This window comes from Molothrus ater, chromosome 15 (assembly GCF_012460135.2).
Source record: "Molothrus ater isolate BHLD 08-10-18 breed brown headed cowbird chromosome 15, BPBGC_Mater_1.1, whole genome shotgun sequence".
NCBI lineage: Eukaryota > Metazoa > Chordata > Aves > Passeriformes > Icteridae > Molothrus > Molothrus ater.
This window is the reverse complement of record NC_050492.2, coordinates 15,048,122-15,068,627: the sequence shown is the minus strand read 5'-3', so window position 1 is coordinate 15,068,627 and position 20,506 is coordinate 15,048,122. Positions and strand designations below refer to the sequence as shown.

General features: G+C 46.7%; 1 protein-coding gene across 6 annotated transcripts in view; it reads left to right on the top strand.

Annotated features, from left to right (window-relative positions):
• The window catches only part of UIMC1 (ubiquitin interaction motif containing 1), a 39,662-nt gene that overhangs the window by 3,380 nt on the left and 15,776 nt on the right, over positions 1-20,506 (top strand). For 5 of the 6 annotated variants that reach the window (XM_036391737.2, XM_036391740.2, XM_054516458.1 and 2 more), the window contains exons 2-6: positions 1,098-1,255; positions 9,225-9,312; positions 14,323-14,447; positions 14,787-15,944; positions 19,448-19,512. In XM_036391737.2, coding sequence (XP_036247630.1) covers positions 1,106-1,255; positions 9,225-9,312; positions 14,323-14,447; positions 14,787-15,944; positions 19,448-19,512 — 1,586 coding nt within the window. In that variant the 5' untranslated portion in view covers positions 1,098-1,105. The remainder of the gene's footprint in view (positions 1-1,097; positions 1,256-9,224; positions 9,313-14,322; positions 14,448-14,786; positions 15,945-19,447; positions 19,513-20,506) is intronic. The other variant, XM_036391738.2, reaches the window with a different exon arrangement.

The following is a 20,506-nucleotide window of genomic DNA, read 5'->3' as shown; positions in this document are numbered from 1 at the left end:
ACCTCTGTCTGCACATGTTTAATTGAACTTCAGCAGAGCTGGTCATGCTCAGCCTGCTTTGTAAGGCTCTTTTACATCACAGTTCAAGAAGCACTGAATGTTATTGTTGAGCTATCAGGCAAACATCAAGCATAGGCAGGAAAGGGTGATTTAACTCTGTGCCATCCTGCTGCTCTCCTTTACTGAGATCTCTTCCCAATCCTCGTCTCTGAGCTCTTTTGCATCCAGACAGCTAATGCTTGCTGTGCATCCCTCTCCATCAGTCTATGGGCTGCCAAGGGAAGGGATGCTGAAGTACCAGTTTGCATTGTGTGGGCACCTGCTCTCAATTGTTCCATGCACTCAGGTTTGCTCTAATAACACTCAGCAGGTTGCTCGCTGCTCTTTAAGTGCCTTCGTTAATGCGGATGGTCTGGGCATGTCTGGATGGAGCTCTTCCGGAGGCTGCTGCTGCTCATTGAGAAATCCACACTGCCAGAAAAACCTGTTGTCTTGTTTCCAGCCCTGCCTGCTGCCATTGCCTGTGTTTTCCCTGTGTCTGTAGTGCTGGAGCAGCCATGCACTGAGCTGTGCAGAAGGCAGGACAGCATCCTTGAACGAACAATGCCTTTCCCCCTGCTTTTGTCGAATACAAAAGCTGACAAAGGGCTGTGCTGTGGTGGTTGCTTGGTCTGGTGTGCAAATGTCAGCTTGATCCACTGCCACAGCCTGGTTTGTTTTGGTCAAGGTGTGGGGCTGAGGAGAGGAGGTTGTGTTAGAGGGTGGCAGACCCGCCTGTGAAGTGATGCTGTGGAGGAGTTTGATGATGGGCTTTTAGAGGAAAGCCTCATTGCTTTGGAACAAGGCATTCAGAGTGGCTTTGGTCTGTGTTGCTGTTCCCCTGAAACCCCTTTTTAGCAATCAGCTGTAATAAAGTGTTCTTAACTAGATGAGTGGTGACTGGTGCATGTGGCTCCCAGTAACACTAAATCCACCAGGCTTTGTAATAAGGTTTCAATGCCTGGGGTCTTTTGCCTAAAAATAGCAAAAAAAAAAGTGTTAGGGGAAATCTAAATCAGAAGGAAACAAATGGCTTTTAATCTTTCCCTCTGTTTCAGAGTGAAGGATGCCGAGGAGGAAGAAGCCTGCAGAGGGCCTGGAGTTTCGAGGTCAGGATGGGGAGGAAGAGGAGGAAGAGAAGTGGAACCCAGCCAATGCCAGGAAGAAACGCAGTTTTGTGGATGCATTTATTGTTATATCTGACAGTGATGGAGAGGTCAGTGATGGGTTGGGGTACCCAGAGCCTGGCTGGGCCCTGCTGCTGCAGGACAGTGCCAGAGCAGCCATTGCTGTCGTGCTGGGGTCAGGCTTTGCACAGAGGGTCTTGTGCTGTTCCTTTTCTTACATATGAGATGAATCAAATCCTATTTGACTAGGAAATGAATGGTGTGCTTCATGAGGGTGAGTTATGAGTCTGGGATTTGATAACCAAATCCTCTCAGAACTGAATCTGAAATGTAATTTAAAAGTAACCTTTCCTCAATCCCTTTACAAATCTTTTTTTTTCATAATTTTTGTTTGATTGATTTCCAGCTAAACCTTAGCAACATGATTCTGTATTATGTGCAAATAGATAAGAAAATGATTCAGAACTCAGGCTTGTGAGTAGCTCAGAGACAGGCAGTGCCTGGTAAACTGATTCTGAATTACAGGAGCCTGAGTTTGTAACCCAGCTCCAAAGGGTGTAAAGGTGAATGTGATGTGGGAGTGCCTGGCTAAGGCATCAAGGCTCAGCTCCCTGATCCCCAGCGTCAGCCTATGCACATCAGCATTACCCTCAAGATTGAAATGTCTGTGTTGGTTACACAGCATGAGCACGGGAACTCCTGCCTGGGGGAAACCCAGAGCCCTCAGAACCTGTGCCTGACTGAGCGAGGCACACCAGAGGAAATTATTACAATCAGTTTTTTTGCTGTGTGACTCGTACGGCTTTGCTCTGTCTTGCTGGTGATTGGGGATCCTAAGCTGCTTTTTGTAATTCCACCATTTTCAAAAGCATTTCAGTTCACTCTCAAGCTGTAGATCTTAAATCAGGTCCCTTTTGCTCCCACATCTGCAGTGTGCTGCTCTCCAATAAGGCGATTATCATGTGAGGAGGGGAAAATCACTAGAAATAAACAGTAAGAAGCTGTAGGGCAAACGATATTGGATGTTTTTTCTTCACATTGTCTGAGTTCTTTCCCATTGGGAAATTCCCTGAAAGAAATGGAACATATGGCAGTAATAGTTCAGTGGGGTTAAACCCTTAGCTCTGCAATATGCTAAGTTAACTTCAGATGTCTGCTGCATCACTGGCCTTTATTGTGAAACCTATAAGGAAAAAAGAAATCAGCAGCTATAAGAGCTGCTGCAGTACATAAAAGATCAGGACCTGTTATTGTCTGCAATTATTCATCTCAATGTGCACGTATCTGAAAAAGAGGAAACAAACGTCTCTTAAAACACATCTATAAAAAGGTTAGGCTCCTTCACTGTTCTCTAAGTTTGTCTATAAACAATAAATTCTGATGGCATAATCGGTCATATTACAGAAAAGGATATGCTCAGAGAGGCCGTTAAAGAGCCAATTAGGTTCTGTTTAAGTGACAACAGTTCAGTCAGTTGAATGAGTGGATTTATTCAGTTCAGTCTCTTTCTGTGAGTCATCAGCTTCCAGATCCAGTGCCACAGTCTCTTGTCGTGTTGTTTTCTGCAAAATCAAACGCAAAACTGATTTACTTGGGATCTCAAAAAAATAACTGTCTGCCTTCTGTAACTGTCTCGGCTCTTCTGTGTACATCAAGTTGAATTTCAATTTTGGACGTTGTAACTGTTGTTCTTGCACTGGTAAGACCTTGTTGTGTGTTCAAAAAGAGGTGTGGGAAGCTCAGATCAATAGCAATTTTAGAGAACAATATATTCTCAATTAATCTTGCATCTGTTAGGACATGGTTCCTTATGAATCAAAAGCTACAAGGACAATTTGGGCATCATTGATTCGATGGCTTTCTTCCTTGGCAGTCTCTTGGCAGGTATCTATAGAACAAGTCCCTAGTTCTGCTTCCAGACCAGCAGATCTTGTAGCAGCTGCACCTGGAAAGCCTCCAGCTTCTCACTTTTGATGATCTTTGGCAGACTGCCTCTCCCAGGAATTTTTCAGTCATGCTGGATTATCAAGCTCATCCATGTTATTTTGCCAAGTTCCCTTTCTTTGCTCATGTCTATGCTGTGGCATCTGCAGAGCTGCATCAGAAAAAAGTTTTCTGGACGTGAGGCTTTCTGATCTCAGCTATATATAATCCTGGATTCGGGGAGCACTCCTCTTTTTTTGGAAATGGTCAGACAAAATAAGAACAGTCTCTCTGAAGGCAGAGGAGATGACCTTCTTTGTGCAGACTGTGTCTCTGAAAATGCAGACATGCCGAATGAGTAGAGTGGTTCCCTCTCCCTTGGCTGTTTAATCCCACTGGGAATTGGTTGCCTGTGCCAGAAGATGGATGTTCATTCACAAATACACAATATTTCAAGTAGTGCCCAACAATGCTCTCTCTGAGCATGACAATTCCTGGTCTTCTGAACCTCATGCTTGCATTGGGCTGTTGGTTTGATCCCTGAAGCCATGTCTTCAAGATGATTGTTCCTCAGCACAGAGCCTGGCCAAGCATGAACTCTGAGCACAGCCCAGAAGCTGTGCTGACCTGTTAGACTGATCTGCAGCCTTTAGTGCAGTTGATGCTCACATGCTGCTGATCTGGTCTGGGACCTTTTGGAAAGGTCTTTTGCCTGGATAGATCCTTTGGGAGCTTTGAGAGTACCTGCCTGCATTTACAAAGTTGGCATCAAGTCTCACAAGCTCTTTCTGCCAGATCCATCATCTCTGCCAGCCCTCAGGGAACATATGACAAGACTCCAGGGTGATGGTGCCATCTATTTCTGCATGGCCTGTCTTCCCTTCAGTGTGGAACATCCCTTTGCCTGAGTGTTCCTGTGTTTGGAGATGCTCACAGTTGGGATAATCCAGCAGCATGTGTTGGTGTTCCAGATCAGATTTTGGCTGTGGTGCAGAGGGAGGTGTGTTTAGGCATTGGCTAATACCCAGCCACTGCCCTGTTTCCATCGTCTGTGACAGTGGACACTCACCTCAGGACCAGGCATGGCCTGAGGGACATGTTGCTGTGGAGAGGATGGCACTGGAAATGTCACAGCCAGGATGGCAGTGCCCACCTGTCATAGTTGAATCCCATCCAGCAGCTAAGTACCAGGCAGTTGCTTGCTCACTCCCACCCCATGGCAAGGAAGAGAATCGTGGGGAAAAAAGTAAATCTCGTGGGTTGAGATAAGAACAGCTTAATAATTGAAACAAGATAAAATATAATAATACTATTAATAATCCTAATGATAATATCAAGAATAATTGTAATGAAAAGAAGGGAGAGAGGAACTGCTTTTCATCAGGAACTGTAGTGATAGGACAAGGAGGAATGGGTTCAAACTGAAAGGGGAGAAATTTAGGTTAGATACATGGAAGAAATTCTTTACTGTGAGGGTTGTGCAGCACTAGAACAGGATGCCCAGAGAGGCTGTGGATGCCTCATCCCTGGCAGTGTTCAAGGCCAGGCAGTGAGCAACCCAGTCTTGTGGGAAGTGTGCAGGACAGGAGGGTTGGAATGAGATAATCTTTAACATTCCTTCCAACCCAAACCTTTCCACGATTCTCTGAGTAAAACCCAAGAGAAACCAGTGCCTCAATGCAGTTGCTCACCACCCACTGACCAATGCCCATCCAGTCCCTGAGCAGCAGTTGGTGTCTCCCAGCCAGTTCCCCCCTGTTCATACTCTGGGCATGAGGTTCTGTGCTGTGGAATATCCCTTTGCCCACTTCCCCCAGCTCCTTGTGCACCTGCTCACTGTCAGAGCACAGGAAACTGGAAAGTCCTTGATTTAGAGCAAGCACTGCTTGGCACCAACTAAACCATTGGTGTGCCATCAACATTATTCTTGTACTAAATCCAAAACAGTGCTGCACCAGCTACTAGGAATAAAAATAACTTAATCCCAGGACACCAGCTCACACCAGTGACCATTGGAGTGAAGCAGAGCCGTGTGGGAGTTTGCTGCAGTGCCCTGCTGTCTCCATGAGCTCTGCTGCTGCCAAGGGACCCAGTGCCTCCGTCTCCCTGAGGAGAATGCACGAGTGAGTTGGTTCTGGAGGAGGCTTCATGGCTCTGCTGAGCTCACTTGCTGAAAATCAGATTGATCTGAATCCAGGCTCCTCACAGCCCAGTAAAAGCCCTTTTTCCTACAGAGACCTCTCTCCCTGTGTCAGGAACTGCATATCCTGGCATGAGCCCCGTTGTGTCTTGTTGTTCATCTTCACTTCCAGCAGGTTTGTTCTAATGAGCTGAAAGAGCAAAGCTGAAACAGATTCTGAACTGAAGTCAGAGACTAATAAAGTAGGGTGTGATATTAATTTCAGCAGCAGCCTTGGCAAGAGCCAAACATGGTAATTCCAACATCTAATTGGCTTTTAAAAATAAATTAGTCTGGTTTTCATCTGCATATTTCCCATGCAGGATGTGTGCTGTTTGGCTGTGCCCTATTGTTAGATGGTCCCAACTGCTGTTGAGCAGTAAAATTACCCAGACCTTTTGACTTTGCAGTCTGCACTGTTAGGGGTGGAGACATTCTGCTGTAGCCTTTTCTTCCCTGAGTCAGTAGAAGCTGATTTCTGTGGTTTATCATGTGGATTTGAGGGAGCAGGATGTGGGATGCTGGCTACTGGCTTCCATTTATGGGCTTTTAGAAATGAGTGGAGCTGTATCTGTTTCTGCTGGCAGAGTCAGGTTCTCTTAAGTATGTGCAAAAGCATTTTTAAAATGGGAATTTGATTTCCTGCTGTCTGGTGAAACCAAGCAGGTTACGAAAACAAGGAAGAATAATAGTGGCTGCCTTCCACTAAATGTGTGGAAGACTTTGGAAACCTGTCTATTTCTTCATCTGTGTACAATGCTGACAGTGAAATTGCTCATAAGAGAGCATCATAAATTAAAGTGCAGAGCCTGACACACAGGAAGAGAATTTGGGTTCCTTCTGGCCGTTATGCCTTGAATTGACAGCAGAGGAGGAGGGGTGCTCTCCTGGCTGGCACTGAGCAGAGGTGTGCAGTGCCTACCTCACCTCCACTATAATAATTAGTTTCCCTTGGAAGATATGTGTATTGGAGATGACCTTGTAACTAAGAGTATTGGCTGCAGTTTGGGAATATTTTAATTGATTAAGATTATTTTTGGACTAGTGATCTTATTAGAAAGGCAGTTGGTTGAGAGGCCCCTTGAGTTCCTATTATCCTTGTAGATAGATGAGCATTAAAAGGTTGGGTCAGGAGGAGCAAGCCCTGTTGTCTTCTCTGAATTTTCTTGGCCCCTTCTGTTTCTACCATCCTCGCCTGCATTTATGCAGAGCACTCTGGGGCCTGTGGGGCTCTCTCCCAGCAGAGGTACAAACAGCCATAAATCCTAATTAAAAGGTATGTTTTATTTTCTGAGTTTAAAACTAAAAAAGATTTAAGAATTCTTGGAATTGAGATGTGTGTATATATTTTGGCCCATCAGGATTAATTGGATTTGCTTCAGCGGTTCACTGTACCGTGGCTGTTCAGTAGAACGCTGCTGAGCAATTTAAACATCTTTCTCGAATGCATGAGGTTCCTACAACAATGTGTCCTGCAATAATTTTGCTCCTGCCACTGATGTAAATGTTGAGATTGTTCAGAGCCAGCACAGGGAACCGAGGCACGTACTTGGCTGTGCAGTGGATCCGGGCAGCACATCCAGCGCTCTGCTCCCCTCAGAAGCCCTGGAGGTGTTGGAGCCCCACGTTGTGCCCTGGTGTGTGTTGTGAGTGTGTCTCTGTGCACAGGGCAGGCACTCCCAGCCTGCCATGGAAAGTTTGGTGTGCTCATAAATCACATCCGTGCCCTGGAAGAGAGCTGCAGATGAGAGTGTCAGGGTTGACCTTCCAGCAAGTGCGGGAGTGATGAGGGGAAGATTGATGCCTAGAGAGAAGAGCTGGGGATTTACAGAGCCTGTTAGGATTAAATTGCCCCTGCTTTAAGCTGGGCTGGGTTTAGCATTGTTAGGCAGGGTTTTGGGGGAGGGCAGGAGAGCTATTGCTGAACCTCCTCCAGCATATAATCCTAGTGCAATCCTGGTGTGATCCCACGGGCTGTTCCCCATCCCCTCAGGTGGGAGCAGCCCATGAGGTCAGCATGGGGCTGCTGCTGCAGACAGGGAAGGCAGGGCAGGTTGGGGTGGGAGATCCCATGGTTTATGGAAAACTGTGGGGAGGGGCACTATGCCAGTGCCCTGGAAAAGAGAGGATTTCACCTCCTGAGCAGGAGCTTGGGATCCATCTCTTAGGAAGAGAGACTCTGGGTGTGAAGCAGCCTTTTGGAGACACAGTGGCAGCTCTTGGAAAGGGGGTACCTAAACCAGTCTGTGTGGGGAAGAGAAGGAATCACTCACAGGAAAAAACCCTTAGGCACAAGCGTGAGTGTGTGTGGGCTTGCCAAGCATGATTGCTGCTGTGTTGTGAGGTGATTCTTAAGTCAGTGGAAGTGAGGAATGGTGTAGGTATTAGGGCATGTAAGAGCTGTAATGTATTAAGGTTTCAGGAAACCACCTAATAGTATGTCTTGCAAAATCTTAGTTAGATAAATAATTTAATTTGGTCTAGATAGCAACATTCCTGGATTGAAATGCTGCTAAAAGACTGTCAGTAAGAGCTGCTGATGAACAAAGGAGAGGCTCATCTGGAGGAGATGTAAAGCTGAGGCCAAGAGGATCAATATTAGGTCTGTGTGTCTTTTAACATCCTCATTAATGATCTGTAAGAGGGAGCAAGTGGTGTATATAGATTAATAAAATCTACAGATAACACTAAAGCCAGAGATGTCTTCAACAAAACTCAGCACACAGATGCAGTCTGAAAGACTTCACAGGTTCAGAAACATGGGCAAAGGACAAAAGAAATGGATGACACTCAAAAATAATCACTATATCTGTTTGTGTTAAAGTAGCCCAAGCCATGTGCCCCCCTGAACCCTTCTCTTGGCACAGGAGGTGGAATGAGGCACAAGCATGTGGCCCATGTGTCTCCTGGGCAGCAAAACTCAATGTAGCTACAGAGGGAGCAGTGCAAAGCCCATCCTGGCCAAGCGTGGGTCTCTGCCTGAAACACTGGATTTGATTCTAATCCTACCTGATTTAGAGAGACAAATTGGAAGGGGTCCAGTGCCAGCCTTGGGTAATGTGTGTGCCCTTGCCTAAGCCGTTAGGACAGCAACTTGCAGAAATTTGTGTCATTTAAGCCTGTGCCCATTTGTGCTGCAATCCTTGTGCTTAAAGCAGCACACATTTAAGTTGTTTGTGGGAGTATTGTTCCAGGGAGCCTCGAGACAACAAGTTTCTCAAGTATTCAAGTTTCAAAAAATGGAATACTTGTGGGCAATACTGGTCAAAGAAGCTGTGGATGCCCCTCAGAGTGTTCAAGGCCAGGTTGGATGGGACTCTGAGCACCCTGAACTTGTGGAAGGTGCCCTTGCCCAAGGCAGAGTTGCAATGAGATGATCTAAGTCTCTTCCAACTCAAACCATTCTTTGATTCTGTGAATACAATGAGAGAATAGGATGAGGAAGAAATACAGCTGGCCCTGCTGCCCTTGGGGTGCATTGGTGTGGGTCTCCAAAAATGGCCAGGAATTCTGGTTTGGATCACCTGAAATTGCCTGGGCATAGTACTAGAGGCTACATGGCAGGAAACAGCCCTGGCTTGCAGGTGTGATGCTCAGTTATAAAAAGGTTCTGTTTTTCTCTTTTGAGTGCTTACAAATATCAATGTTTTAGCAAGGCCAAACAAATTCTCTCTAAAATCATGGGTAGCAGGTGCAGTGCATGGTGGTGACTGGCATGAAGTCTATTGTCTCTCCTACTTCTCTGTTTATGTCAGTCTGTAACTCTTTTTGCTCGTTATGCTTATCACACAGCTTTTAATAGTTACAGAATGTGTTTGAATTACGTTTGAAATTCAAATTTCACTCAAATAGACGCTTGTTCTTGAACCAGTGTTTGTGTCTGAGTAGTTGGGGGGAGGGGGCTGGTAGTATTTCTTACATATTGCATACACTCACCATGTTCTTTTCCATTGCAGCAGGAGTCAAAGGAAGAGAGTGGCTTGCAAAAGAAGAGAACAAAGCAGCTGGATGGAACAAAGTTTGCTGCTAAAAGAAAAATTGCACGTACGTCTCGACCGTGGGGCTGGGGAAGTTGTCTGGTGCTGAGCAGCTTCTGCTCTTTGTGTTAGAGATTATTTCCCTTGCAGAAAGGCTGTGACATGGCTGGGGATGCAGAAAAGACCCTTCACAGGGCTAAATTTTGCACTTCCAAAATAAGTGTGTGAGGGTGTTGGTACCTCACCACGTTCAAAGCTGTCTGAGGCTGATGTGAAAGCGCCGTCAGTCACAAACTGTGTTCCTGTCCAGGCCCCTCTGCTCCTGTCTGTCCCTGAAACATCACAGTGCTCTGACCCGACAGCTGCCGCTCAGGAAGGATCTGAGTCGCAGCTGACAGTTCTCTGAAATCATCAGCTCACAGTGTGGGGGCAGCCAGAGCACCAGCAGCGTTGGGCATCATAAGGAAGGGTGTTAAGGGATTTACTTGATGTAATTTTGCTGTTACATAAAGTGTTGGCGCACCCTTGTCACAGCGCTGTATGCAGTTCTGGCCTCTGCATAGCAAGGACACAGTGGTGCATCCAGAGAAGGGCAGCACAAGTCATGGAGGGGTAGAACAGCTGCCTGGTGAGGAGAGTCTGGAAAGCTTAGGGCTGCTTTGTTAGGAGAGAACAGTGGGATCAAAGTTCCCATCGGGAAGGTAATGCCTCAGCTGAGCACAGAGCTGTTGTTTACCAGCTCCTGGGGTGGAGCTGGTATCAGTGGAAATAGCAAAAAATAGATGGGTTTAAAATGGGTGAAGGACACTAATGCTTCACACAGCATGGGGTGAACTCCTGGATGTTTGTGTCACAGGAGGTTATGGAGAGATCAATATCAACAGCTTTAATAAGGGATTAAATGCATTCATGAACAATAAGTCTGTGAACAGATGCTAAAGGCTGGGATGTTCCTGCTCATATTCTGATGTACAGGCAGAAGGGCCCACTGAGCATGGCCACCATACCTCTGCTCCCTGTACAGCCCCACATGTTACAGCAGCCAGGCCCCAGAGGGTCCCCACTCGTGTTCCTGTGCTCTGCAGGCAGTGGTCCATCCAGCACATAAAATTCAGAACTTTTTAGAATGGGAGAGATGCTGCCTCCTGCAAAACCCAAAGCAATCACTGAACAAAATGGAGCACACCAGTGCTCCGCAAGCAACAGCAGTTGGGCTTGTCAGTCCTCACAGGGCTTGTGTGAATTAAATTGTTTTTAATAGAGGCCTAAGGCCATAGCACAGAACAGCCCAGCTCTTTGTGGGAGCTGCAACCCACTGTGCGTGTCAGTGTTGAGCAAGTAAGATAGCAAAGTCAGAGATGGGAAAAGAGTTCTTTTTCTCGTTCTTCTTTTTCTCCCAAAGGAAACAGAGCACCAAATTAAAGCTGAAACCCCCCCTTGGAGATGCCACTAAAATGTGACCAAGCATATGGTGCTAAGAGCAGGGATCTGCTGAAGTTGGATGTCCTCGTTGCATCATTGAACATGTAGGGTTTCAGGAGCTGGTGCTGTGCAAAAGGTGTTCAGCGTGCTCTAGAAAATCCACAGGAGACAGGGCCAGCTCTCCAGACATTGTGTAACAGAGGAGCTCTGATGTGTTTCTAGATGTTGAAATTATTAATAATAGTTTTTCTTTTCCTGGGGCACAAGCTGCCTTTTTTGTTGCTTAGTGTGCTCGTCTGAGTTTGGGGGTGCCTGGTGCCGCACGGTCGGAGAGCAGGGGCTTATTTAAGCACGTGTGATGGTGGGGCTGTTCTCATTTGTGGGAAGCTATAATTAGACTTTTGGTGTTTGCTTTTAGGCAAATTAAGATTTGAAGTAGTAATTATTTTTCCCAGTGTCTTTAAATAAATTCTTTGAATTGCGAGGCAAATTGGTCTTTTGTAAAGATTGGGTGCTTCTGGGTAGAGCAAGTTCTTTCTCCTCAAAACTGGAAAATTTCGGATATTGGCAGGCACTCGTTATAAAGCGTATCCTCCCTTTTTTGCTTTGTTGTGGTTTTATTCATTTTAACCTAGAGCCATAACTAAAATATATCTGTGACGTTTCATCCTGACAGGATAAATGGAAATACAAAACCTAAAGAAGTCTCTCTCTTTTTCCAGAGGAAGTCAGTGCTTTAAAGCACATTTGAATGTTTTTACTGTAATTGCACTTCGGATATGTAAAAATACTGAGATCCCGAATTTCTGTTATTTTTGAGTAAATCTCTTATTAGTAAGTGTTATAACTACAACTAGTGGGGTTTTGCATCTAATTCACTTTGCAAATGTCAAAATGGAACATAAATCGCTTTGCAAATTGCCGTATTAGCATTTAAAAAGGCTCTGAAATGGTTTAATTTGTTTAGGGCTGCTGTATCTTAAAAACAGTTTCTCTCTGACCCCTCCTTCCCATCTGCGGATCTCTTGGATGCCCTGGTCCCCAGAGAAGCACTGGGATTTCCCGCCGCGTTGGGATGGACCTGTGATGAGAGGATTTTGGAGTGTGAGATTCCCAATGCCGGTGCTTCCCCCGGGAATGGGCTCCTGCAAGGCAGGCGAGTGATGAGTGTGAGCTGAGCATCGCTCCAGATGGAGAGGGGTCGTTTCTCCTGGGATCTGTGGAGCCCCCACCACAAGCTCTGAGCTCTCTCCCCAGCTCTGTTTGCACACAGTGGTCGGGGGCTAACACAGCACTCCGGGTTTCTAATCATCATAAATTATGACGGCTGCAATCAGCATCAAGTTTAATAAAACACACGGTGCTGAGAAGTGATCAGTCCTGGAGCATGAAATACTGTCAGCTTCACTTAAAGCAGATCAAGTCTGCTGGAAGACATGAGCAGAGCTGCTCTTTGCTCTCCCCACAGTAATGCCAGGTGGATTTTAAACTCGAGTTTTCCCCATCTCCAGAGCACCTACTCAACTGGAACGGTGCACTAAGTGCATCTTGTTTGTCACTGGTTTCTTTGCCAGAGGCAGCATTTGTCTGGCACATTCCCTGTCCCCAGAGGGGAAATTGCTGTGCCAGGGAGGGAGAAGAAAACAAAATGTACAGCAGTAACTCGCCAAAAAATGTTTCTTTTTATTAAGCTTCATGGATGTTGATAGCCTGAACTGGCAAATGTTCAGGCCCCTGTTGAAGCACGTGGAAAGTCGTGTGTTGCAGGGTGCCGATCATGTGCACCAGTTTTCCTGCACATGTCTGAGTTTACAGGATCTAGCCTGATTGCTGCGATGGTTTAGGCAGGAAAACAAATCAGCATACACTTTCTGAATGCTTGGAAGGTGTTTGGTGTTATGGGAAAAGAAAAGACTGTATGTAGCACTAAGTGGTATGGTCTGGATGAGACGGTGGTGGTTGGTCAAAGGTTGGACTCAATCTCAGTGGTGTTTTCCAACCTAATTGACTCTGTGATATGCTGCTTAATGCTGCTGTTCTTGGGGCTGGGAGCTTTCTCCATACACTGGACTGTGCTTTCCATTAAAGAATGTTTTTTTTTTTTTTTTTGCCCTGGTCCCTCCTGGCTGTAACATCATTGAGTGACTTTGTCCAAGGACAAAAGATCCCCACGAGCCCTGAAAGCACTGCAGTCTGCTTTCCCTTCAACCCCTTTCTTAATTTTCAAAGGAATTACCCCCCACCCCACCCCAAACCAACAATCTGAAGCTAAGTGCTATTGTAGTAGGACACATAAAGGAATCTGAAGGTAACCAGTCCAAAAATGCTTCAGAATCCTGCTTGGGTGGGGGAGCAGGCGGCTGCCATCATCCAGGAGCTGGGGGAAGGGCAGAGCTGTGCTCTGTGGATGCTCCTGCTTGCAGCAGTGCTGTCATGGACAGGCTGCAGTATGGCCAGAGCACGGCTGCTGCACTGCTGTGTTTGGGAGAGGATGGGATAGAAAATGGGAGCCTGCAACTTGTGAATGCAGCTTTATCCAGGGCAACGCCTGTCTCTGGAGCTGGCTGCAGTGAAGGCATGTTTTGTGCCTGGGCAGCCTCCCTGCTCAAATGGCATGTCTTAAAGATGTTGTAGCCGTCGGAGAGCGCGAGCCTTTGGTTCGTGCATGAGATGGCGCATGCAGGATTCTGCCTGGAGGAGGGAGCGGGTTCTGAAGGAAATCTGTCAATTTGTTTCGAGTGAGAAGATGTATTTTTTCAGCTCCTGAGAGTGCTGTTGAGTTGTTTTTCAAGCTGCACTCCATTCTGCAGGCATTGTATATTTTAAGCAGAGTGAAAGTGTTGGATTGAATCTCAGTAAATAAGTGTTTTCCAAAGTAACTAACTGCTTTGTTTCTACATAGCCAGTCTAGACTTTTGGTTTGATTGGAGCGAGGAATATTTCAGGAATAAATTTTCTGCTGAAATAGCAGTTAAAACTGTAGGAAACCTGTTTCCCATGCATGACTGACTTAGTGATGCAGTAGAGTGGTGATGTGAGCAGAAGGGGGTTGTATGCATGTGAAATATCCTCTATAATACCACCAAGCAAGTAACATTATCCTCCACAGAGCTTTCCACCTGAGGCTCGGGGTGAAAAAACATGTAGCTCTTTTTCTCTTGATAGGTCTCCTGTGGTGTTGCAGGTATCTGTGTCAGAAGACAGTGAGTTGTGCTGCTCAGTTAGTAAAAAAGTCTCTTAAAGATGTGTTGTTTACCCTGCTTTGCTGCTGAGCCTAGCCAATACAAAAATAAGCACACTTCAAAAATCTGTCCTTTTCCTCTCTCCTTGAACATGCATTCTGCAGCTGCAGTGTGTGTTGTTTGATGGCAAATAAAATGTCATGTTGCAGTTAATATACTCGGGGAATGGGAGCTTAGATTGCTGTAGAAACCTGAGGTGAAGTTCCTGACCTGAGTTACCTTTCTCATTTAGTGTTGCCTGCTCCAGTTTTGTTGACACCTTTTCAGGACAGCTGAGGTTTAGATGATTTTCTCTGCATTCCTCCTGGGAAGGTGGGGCTCTCACCCATTTCTTCCTACATGCTGGATATTCACTGAGTGTTTACATACACCTGCAGCTGTGACTTGACATTATGCTGTTTCTTCTGCTGTAGAGATGACTGAAGAGGAACAATTTGCACTGGCCCTGAAAATGAGTGAGCAAGAGGCTAGACAAGTGAACTGTCAGGAAGAGGAAGAGGAGGAGCTCTTGAGGAAGGCCATTGCTGAGAGCCTTAGTGTAAGTGCACTTCTGTGAAGAGGCTCACCAGCGTTCTTTAGCAACGTTGCTGTCTGTGCTTGCTTTACCATGCTGCAAAAGAAAGTTTTACTGGGGGACATAGATATTCCCAGCACAAACTGGAATGACAGCAGCTGCAGAGTAGTTGCTTTGTACTGTTCCTAGTGAGAGGAACATGAAGTCTAACCCCAGCTGTCCCTATTTTGGGGTACAGAGTTCTGATTTGGGATAGGGGGATCTGCAGTCCATGGCATGGCTGCCAGTGTGCTGGGGGAGCCCTTGGTTGTGCTGTGCTGATAGAGAACACATCTGTAGGAGAGTGAACCTTTTGTTTTTCAGAGCTGTCAGCCCTCAGACTCGTCGACTGCATCTCCTCATCTGTCAGTGGAAGCACTAGATTCACAGGGCCAAAGCCAGCCTGCTGAGAAAGAAGGCTCTGAGCTCCTGGGAGGCCTGGCATTCTGCCCTGACACCCCTCCCTCTGACTGCAGCTCCCACTCACAGAGCTCCAGAGCTGATGGGAATGGACAGATGGATGTCGCCCGGAGCCCCTTGGTAGTGTTGAGGAGGTTGAGCCAGGAAATCATTGAAAGCTCACTAGTATCCAGCATAATCGTGTCTCCGGGGAAGGGCCAGCCTGTGACAAGGTCAAGTGAAAAGTCTTCCTCACCAGCAAAAAGTGATTCGAGTAACATGTTACCCAGCACTCTGGGAGGGGACTTCATGTCTTTGAGTCCCACCTTTGGCAAGGTGGCTTCAGGAGGCTCCTGGCGACTCACACCTCGGAGACTGTTCAGCAGCCCCTCCAGCTCTTCTGAAGCAGCTGGCCACGAACCAAAAGAGCAGCTCCTGCCCTGCACTGGCCATTCTGCAGGAGAAGATGGTGCTGGGAGCTCAGCCACTCCACTCTGGAAGAGCAGGACCACAGAACAGTGTGCCAGCCCCAGGGGGAGTGGTGGAGGAGCAGGTACCAAACACAGCTCACAGCCTGGGCACACTGCCAAGGGCTGTGTTTCCACAGAACAAGCAGAGCAGAATGAGGGGTCTGGCAGTACCCCAGATCTTTGCATGCTGACTGTGGAGGAGAAGCACAAACAGGAGGAGGCAAGAAACACAGTGCACTATTACTGGGGCATCCCCTTCTGCCCCAAAGGGGTGGACCCCAACCAGTACACCAAAGTCATCTTGTGTCAGCTGGAGGTTTACCAGAAGAGCCTGAAGCAGGCTCAGAGGCAGCTGTTGCATAAGAAGGAGTTTGGTAACCCGGTTGTGCCCAGTCCTTCCTTGAGCCACAATGAGCTTGGGAAAGGAGAAGAGATAGGCAGGGAGAATGGGGTTGCTGATGGTACAGAAGATGGAGACACAGAGGGACAAGAGTCTGAAAACATCACCTGGTTCCACCCTTCAAAGAGGAGGGAGGCAGAGAGTCCAGGGCACAGCCTGGAAGAAGAGAAGAACTCCACATCTGATGATGAACCGACCACCAGCTACTGCCAGGTAAGAGCTTTGTCACTGAGCAGAGGTTGAGCAGCCATGCCCTTCTGTCCTTTTTATGGTTCAGTCCCTTCTGCAAAGCAGGCACTGCTATTTAATGCCCCTCTTAAATTTAGGGACTTCCTCCCCCAGCCACACAGGTTACTGTGGGAAGGAGAGAATGTACAGGCTGACACCCAGCTCTCACAAGACAGGGGCCATTGAGCAGCCTGGCAGTCATCATTAATGCTCCAGAGAGCGACACATCCAACTGATCCTTCTCAGAAGGGTGCAGCCTGGCAGTGTGCCAAGGCAGAGGACACAGAGGTGATGCTGACCACCACCAGCTCTGGTTTGTAAACCTGTGGCTGTGTGGGGAGCTCTTGGTTTCTCTTTGCAGACAGGGATGTGGGTTTGTCCTTGCAGCACAGTCTTTCCTGTTTGTTCCTCCATGCTTATCTGCATCCATAAGTGCTTCACTTTTGGAAGCGCTCTTCTCCCTCGTGGCTGGGAGAGTCTCTGTGTGGTCACAGGCATCTTCTGCCTGCCCTGGTGATCTGTCACCACAGTGGTGCTCCCCGTCCTTGTCCTGGTGTTGGGCACCTTCTCTCAGGCTCGGGTGGGTTAGACACTAGGTGTCAGCCTCTGTCTCTGTCAGGGCTCTCCTGCTGGAGCGGAAGGCAGCTTTCTGTCACTGCTAAGTTTAAACAGATTGCTAGTCAGATGAAGTATTTATTACTGCTGTATTTTAGGTTTGTGTCAGCCTTTTCCAACCCTCATTTTTCATAATGACTTCACTCCCGGATCATTGTATAACTTTATCTTCTCTATGACTGAAGCCTTGGCTCTGTTGTTCCTGTTTTCAAGTGTATTTGATCATTTACCCTGGTGTTAGAAAGATACTTAACTTGTTTTGTGATATTTATATTCTGTCTTGTAATATTGAACACTTAGGAAAAACGTCATGTCTGCATTTTCTGGTTGCAGAAAAAGAGCAGAGCAGCCTGTGCTGAAATGTGACTTTTCATGACAGTGCTTTGGCTCGGGTTTAGCAGATGGAGATTTAAGCAAGCCTTAGAGGTGATCTGCAGAGGAAAGGAACTGACTTGTGCCCTTTTTCATTTCCTTAGGATAGATACAAAAGACCTGAGAGGTTCTTAAAGCAAACTGCACTTTTTTTTCTGTAGCTTTTCCTCTGGAAATGAAGGTGTCATTATGCTGGAAGATTGGGGTGACTAGAGGTCTTTGGATGTGTACTCTAAAGCCCTTGGGAAGCTACAGCAGCTGGGAAGGGCATGAACTTTTAATCAGTACTGAAAATTGTGTGGTATTTTTTAAAATATTATCTGTTTAATGCTAATACCTAATTAATTCTTGGGGAGAAAAGAGGTTTTAGTGGTGCTGAGTGGTAACTTGTAACCTACTCCTCTTGACCATGGGAGCTGTCTCGGAGCCATAGCCAAGAGATGTAGCCTTTCTGATATTTTCAAGGTGAAAAAATAAAGGAGGGGGAGCAAATTTTACAATTTCAACCCTAGCCCAAAATTTGCCAGTCTTTTATTTACACGAGAGAAAATATTTTCTAAATGCCTTTTCATCTGCTTTATCACACCCAGCATGAGAGGCAGCTCCTTTCTCTCGCCTCTCTGTGCAGTCGCACACTGAGGCCAGAGCAGGTGATTTACTTGCAAAATCAATATGTTTGATGTTTGCTTGTGCCTTGTCTCCATTTTTTTTTCCCTCTATCAAATACAATTCCACTGGCAGTGACAAAGGAGGGGCCCAGAGCTGTCATGTCTCCACCTTGCTGCATCTCTTGGAGACCCTTTGCTGCCTGTGCTGCCCTGGGGCTCCCCCAGTGCCACCAGGGCTGCTCTGCTGGTGGGGCTGGTGGGAGATCTTGGGCTGTGCTGAGTGTAGAAACCATCCTTGAGGACTCAAAACTGTCCTTGAAAAAGGACATGGCCTCATGCCACGTGTGAAATGAAGGTGCAAACGATGTGCTTGAGGAAGGCTGCCTGTACTCCTGCCCTGAAACCCTCACCTGCAATGGGCACAGACCTTCCACCCTGGCAGCAGTCAACTCCTTCCACTGCCTCCCACAGCCAGGGGTTGTTTGCACAGAGCAAATCCTGGTTGTCAGGAGATCTCACAGCCTCTGAACCTGCACTAGCAAACTTCAGTGCTAATAGAATCAATTTTTTCAGAGCCTTTCAGATAAGGTTAGGGAACTCTTGGTGTTTAAAAGATTCAGAGGGAAAAGATCCAATTCTGGAGATTTAGAGTCTGGTGACCTGAATTAGTGCCATATTTTATAACAGATGTACATGGGAAAACAGAAACATGGATGAGTGTTCGTGACCAGGGCAGAGGCGTTGTTAAGAAATGCACAATTCAGGACAAAGACAAATAAAAATAAAAGAGGAGGTGTGGTATTTTATGTTAATGATGAGCTAGGCTGTAAAGAAGTAAAGAAAGTGTAGATAAAAATGGGATATTTGGGGGTTGGAGTCATGTTAGGGAAATTTGACAGGAGAGGCCTTGATTTGGAACTTGCTGGGGAAGTATATCCAGGAGTGGAGCTGATCGAAGTTGAAACCTTTTGGTAGAAATCAAGCTCACAGCATTTGATAGACTCAAGGAAGGGGGAGGAAAACTCCTTGGGTTTCTTTGAGACCTAGCATGAGAAATTGTAGGCCTGACTGCAAGGACTGCTAATAAACCGTTGTAATTCCACCTGATTAGAGGATGGCAAGTGTAGCGTGTACACTGCAGAAGAAGAAAGGGATCTGGGTAATGACTGGCATGTTAGCCTGACCTCAGCAGTGCATGAGGCTTTTGAACGAATTTTAAAGGAAAGAATAAGTGGAGTCGTAGAGTTAAATGAAAAACAGGATAAAATGCACACAGATTTTCCAGCTGTAGATTGTGCAGGTTAATCTGTTCCCCTCCTTAGATGGGACAGCTGATTTCCCAGGCAAGAAAAATGCAACAGATTTTATCTCTAGGAAATTTCAGAGAAGTGCTTCTCATGGTCAGGCATCAGCTGTACCAGTTGATCAGGTCATTCTGGCTCAGGAAAATCAATTTTAAAGTGGAGTAGGTGAGGGCTGCTAGGGTACTTGGGGGAGTGTAGGGGACACTAAAAACTTTGGGTTGTTTCAAGCTCAGCACAGGTAGAGGTGGAGAAAAGCTATGGTTGCTGCTTACAAATACATTGAGGTGGATGCTGAGAACAGGCAGAGAGCATGGAAGATGATGGCAATGTTGGGAGGAGTGGATGGGCACGGACTGTCCAGGAACATGTCTAGGCAGCAAGGTAACAAAAAGTACTGCCAGGCTTTATTGCATTGCCAAAAGCAGGGATGGAGAGAAAAAGCTGACTCGTTCTGGATGGATACTGAGCCGTTTTCAGATAAAAATATACAGCAGACTGGCTGCAATGTCATGGACAGAACCCAATGACCCAGCAGACCCCAGTCAGCTGTGCACATTGTTTTATATAACACCAGAATTTCCCTTTCCAGCCCTCCCAGGTACTGCTTGCAGAGGATGTGCCTGAAGATGGGGAACCCATGCAAATTGTGCAAAGGTGAGTAGGGTGATCGGAGTGTGGGGCTCACAGGTTCTCTCTAGTGATATGGGCTCTTCCACTCTCCCTGGAGTATTTTGGGGTGCAGTCCCCCCACAGCTTGATGGAAAGGCTGGCTGCAGTCTCTGCTGTTAAGTATCCCTGGAAATAGATGGCTTTGGAGCAGCACAGGAGAGGAGGGGCATAGCTGAAGAGAAGGGATCAGTTGCTGTTGTTACTTTATAAGATGTGCAAGGTGCATTATTGTACAAGTTGAAGGAGTTGCTCCTTGCCCTCTGATCTCCTGTGACGTGGTGCAGTAGAGCCATGGGGAGCTGGAGGTGAGTTACAGCCATGCCATCACTTGTCTGTTGGGGAAAGCGCACAGGCAGCACGGGGAAGGGTTTACTGGATTTCTGTGTGTATTTTTATGTTCTTGCCTTGCTGCTGAAGAGGAAAGCAGGGAGGAGGAAGCCAGACGGCACTGCCTATCAGCCAAAGATAGAGTGCAGTGCTCCAGAAAAGCCACTTCAGCAGATGACAGGTGTGGGGCAAGTCAACATGATTTTCTTCAGATTTAAGCCTACTCCTCTTTTCCTTTTTTTTCCCCCTCTCCTTCCTGTGGGATGCAATTCTGCATCAAAGGCTATGGAGAAGAAGGACAAATGGGAGAGGATTCAGGGAGCAAGTTACAAGAAAGGCCAGATAATGTCATGTTTTTAATTTGTTGGGTTTTATAATTTAAACCTGCTTTGGAACAAAACTGCCAACTTTCCTCTGATCTAACAGCATTTGGCCTGAGCAGTTAATATCAATATGCAGACTATGAAAATCCCTCCTGCTTGCACCTTTCTAACAAGCTTAAAACCTGCCTTGGGGAGCAGGAGGAACCTGCAGCTGCTGCTGAGGCTGAGGCTGATGAGCCTGTGACAGCTGAGCTCTGAGCTTGCGTGGAAGGCAGCGAGGTGTGTGCTCTGCAGCGCTGGCCTCCCGCCTGCTTAGGGCCTGAGGGCCC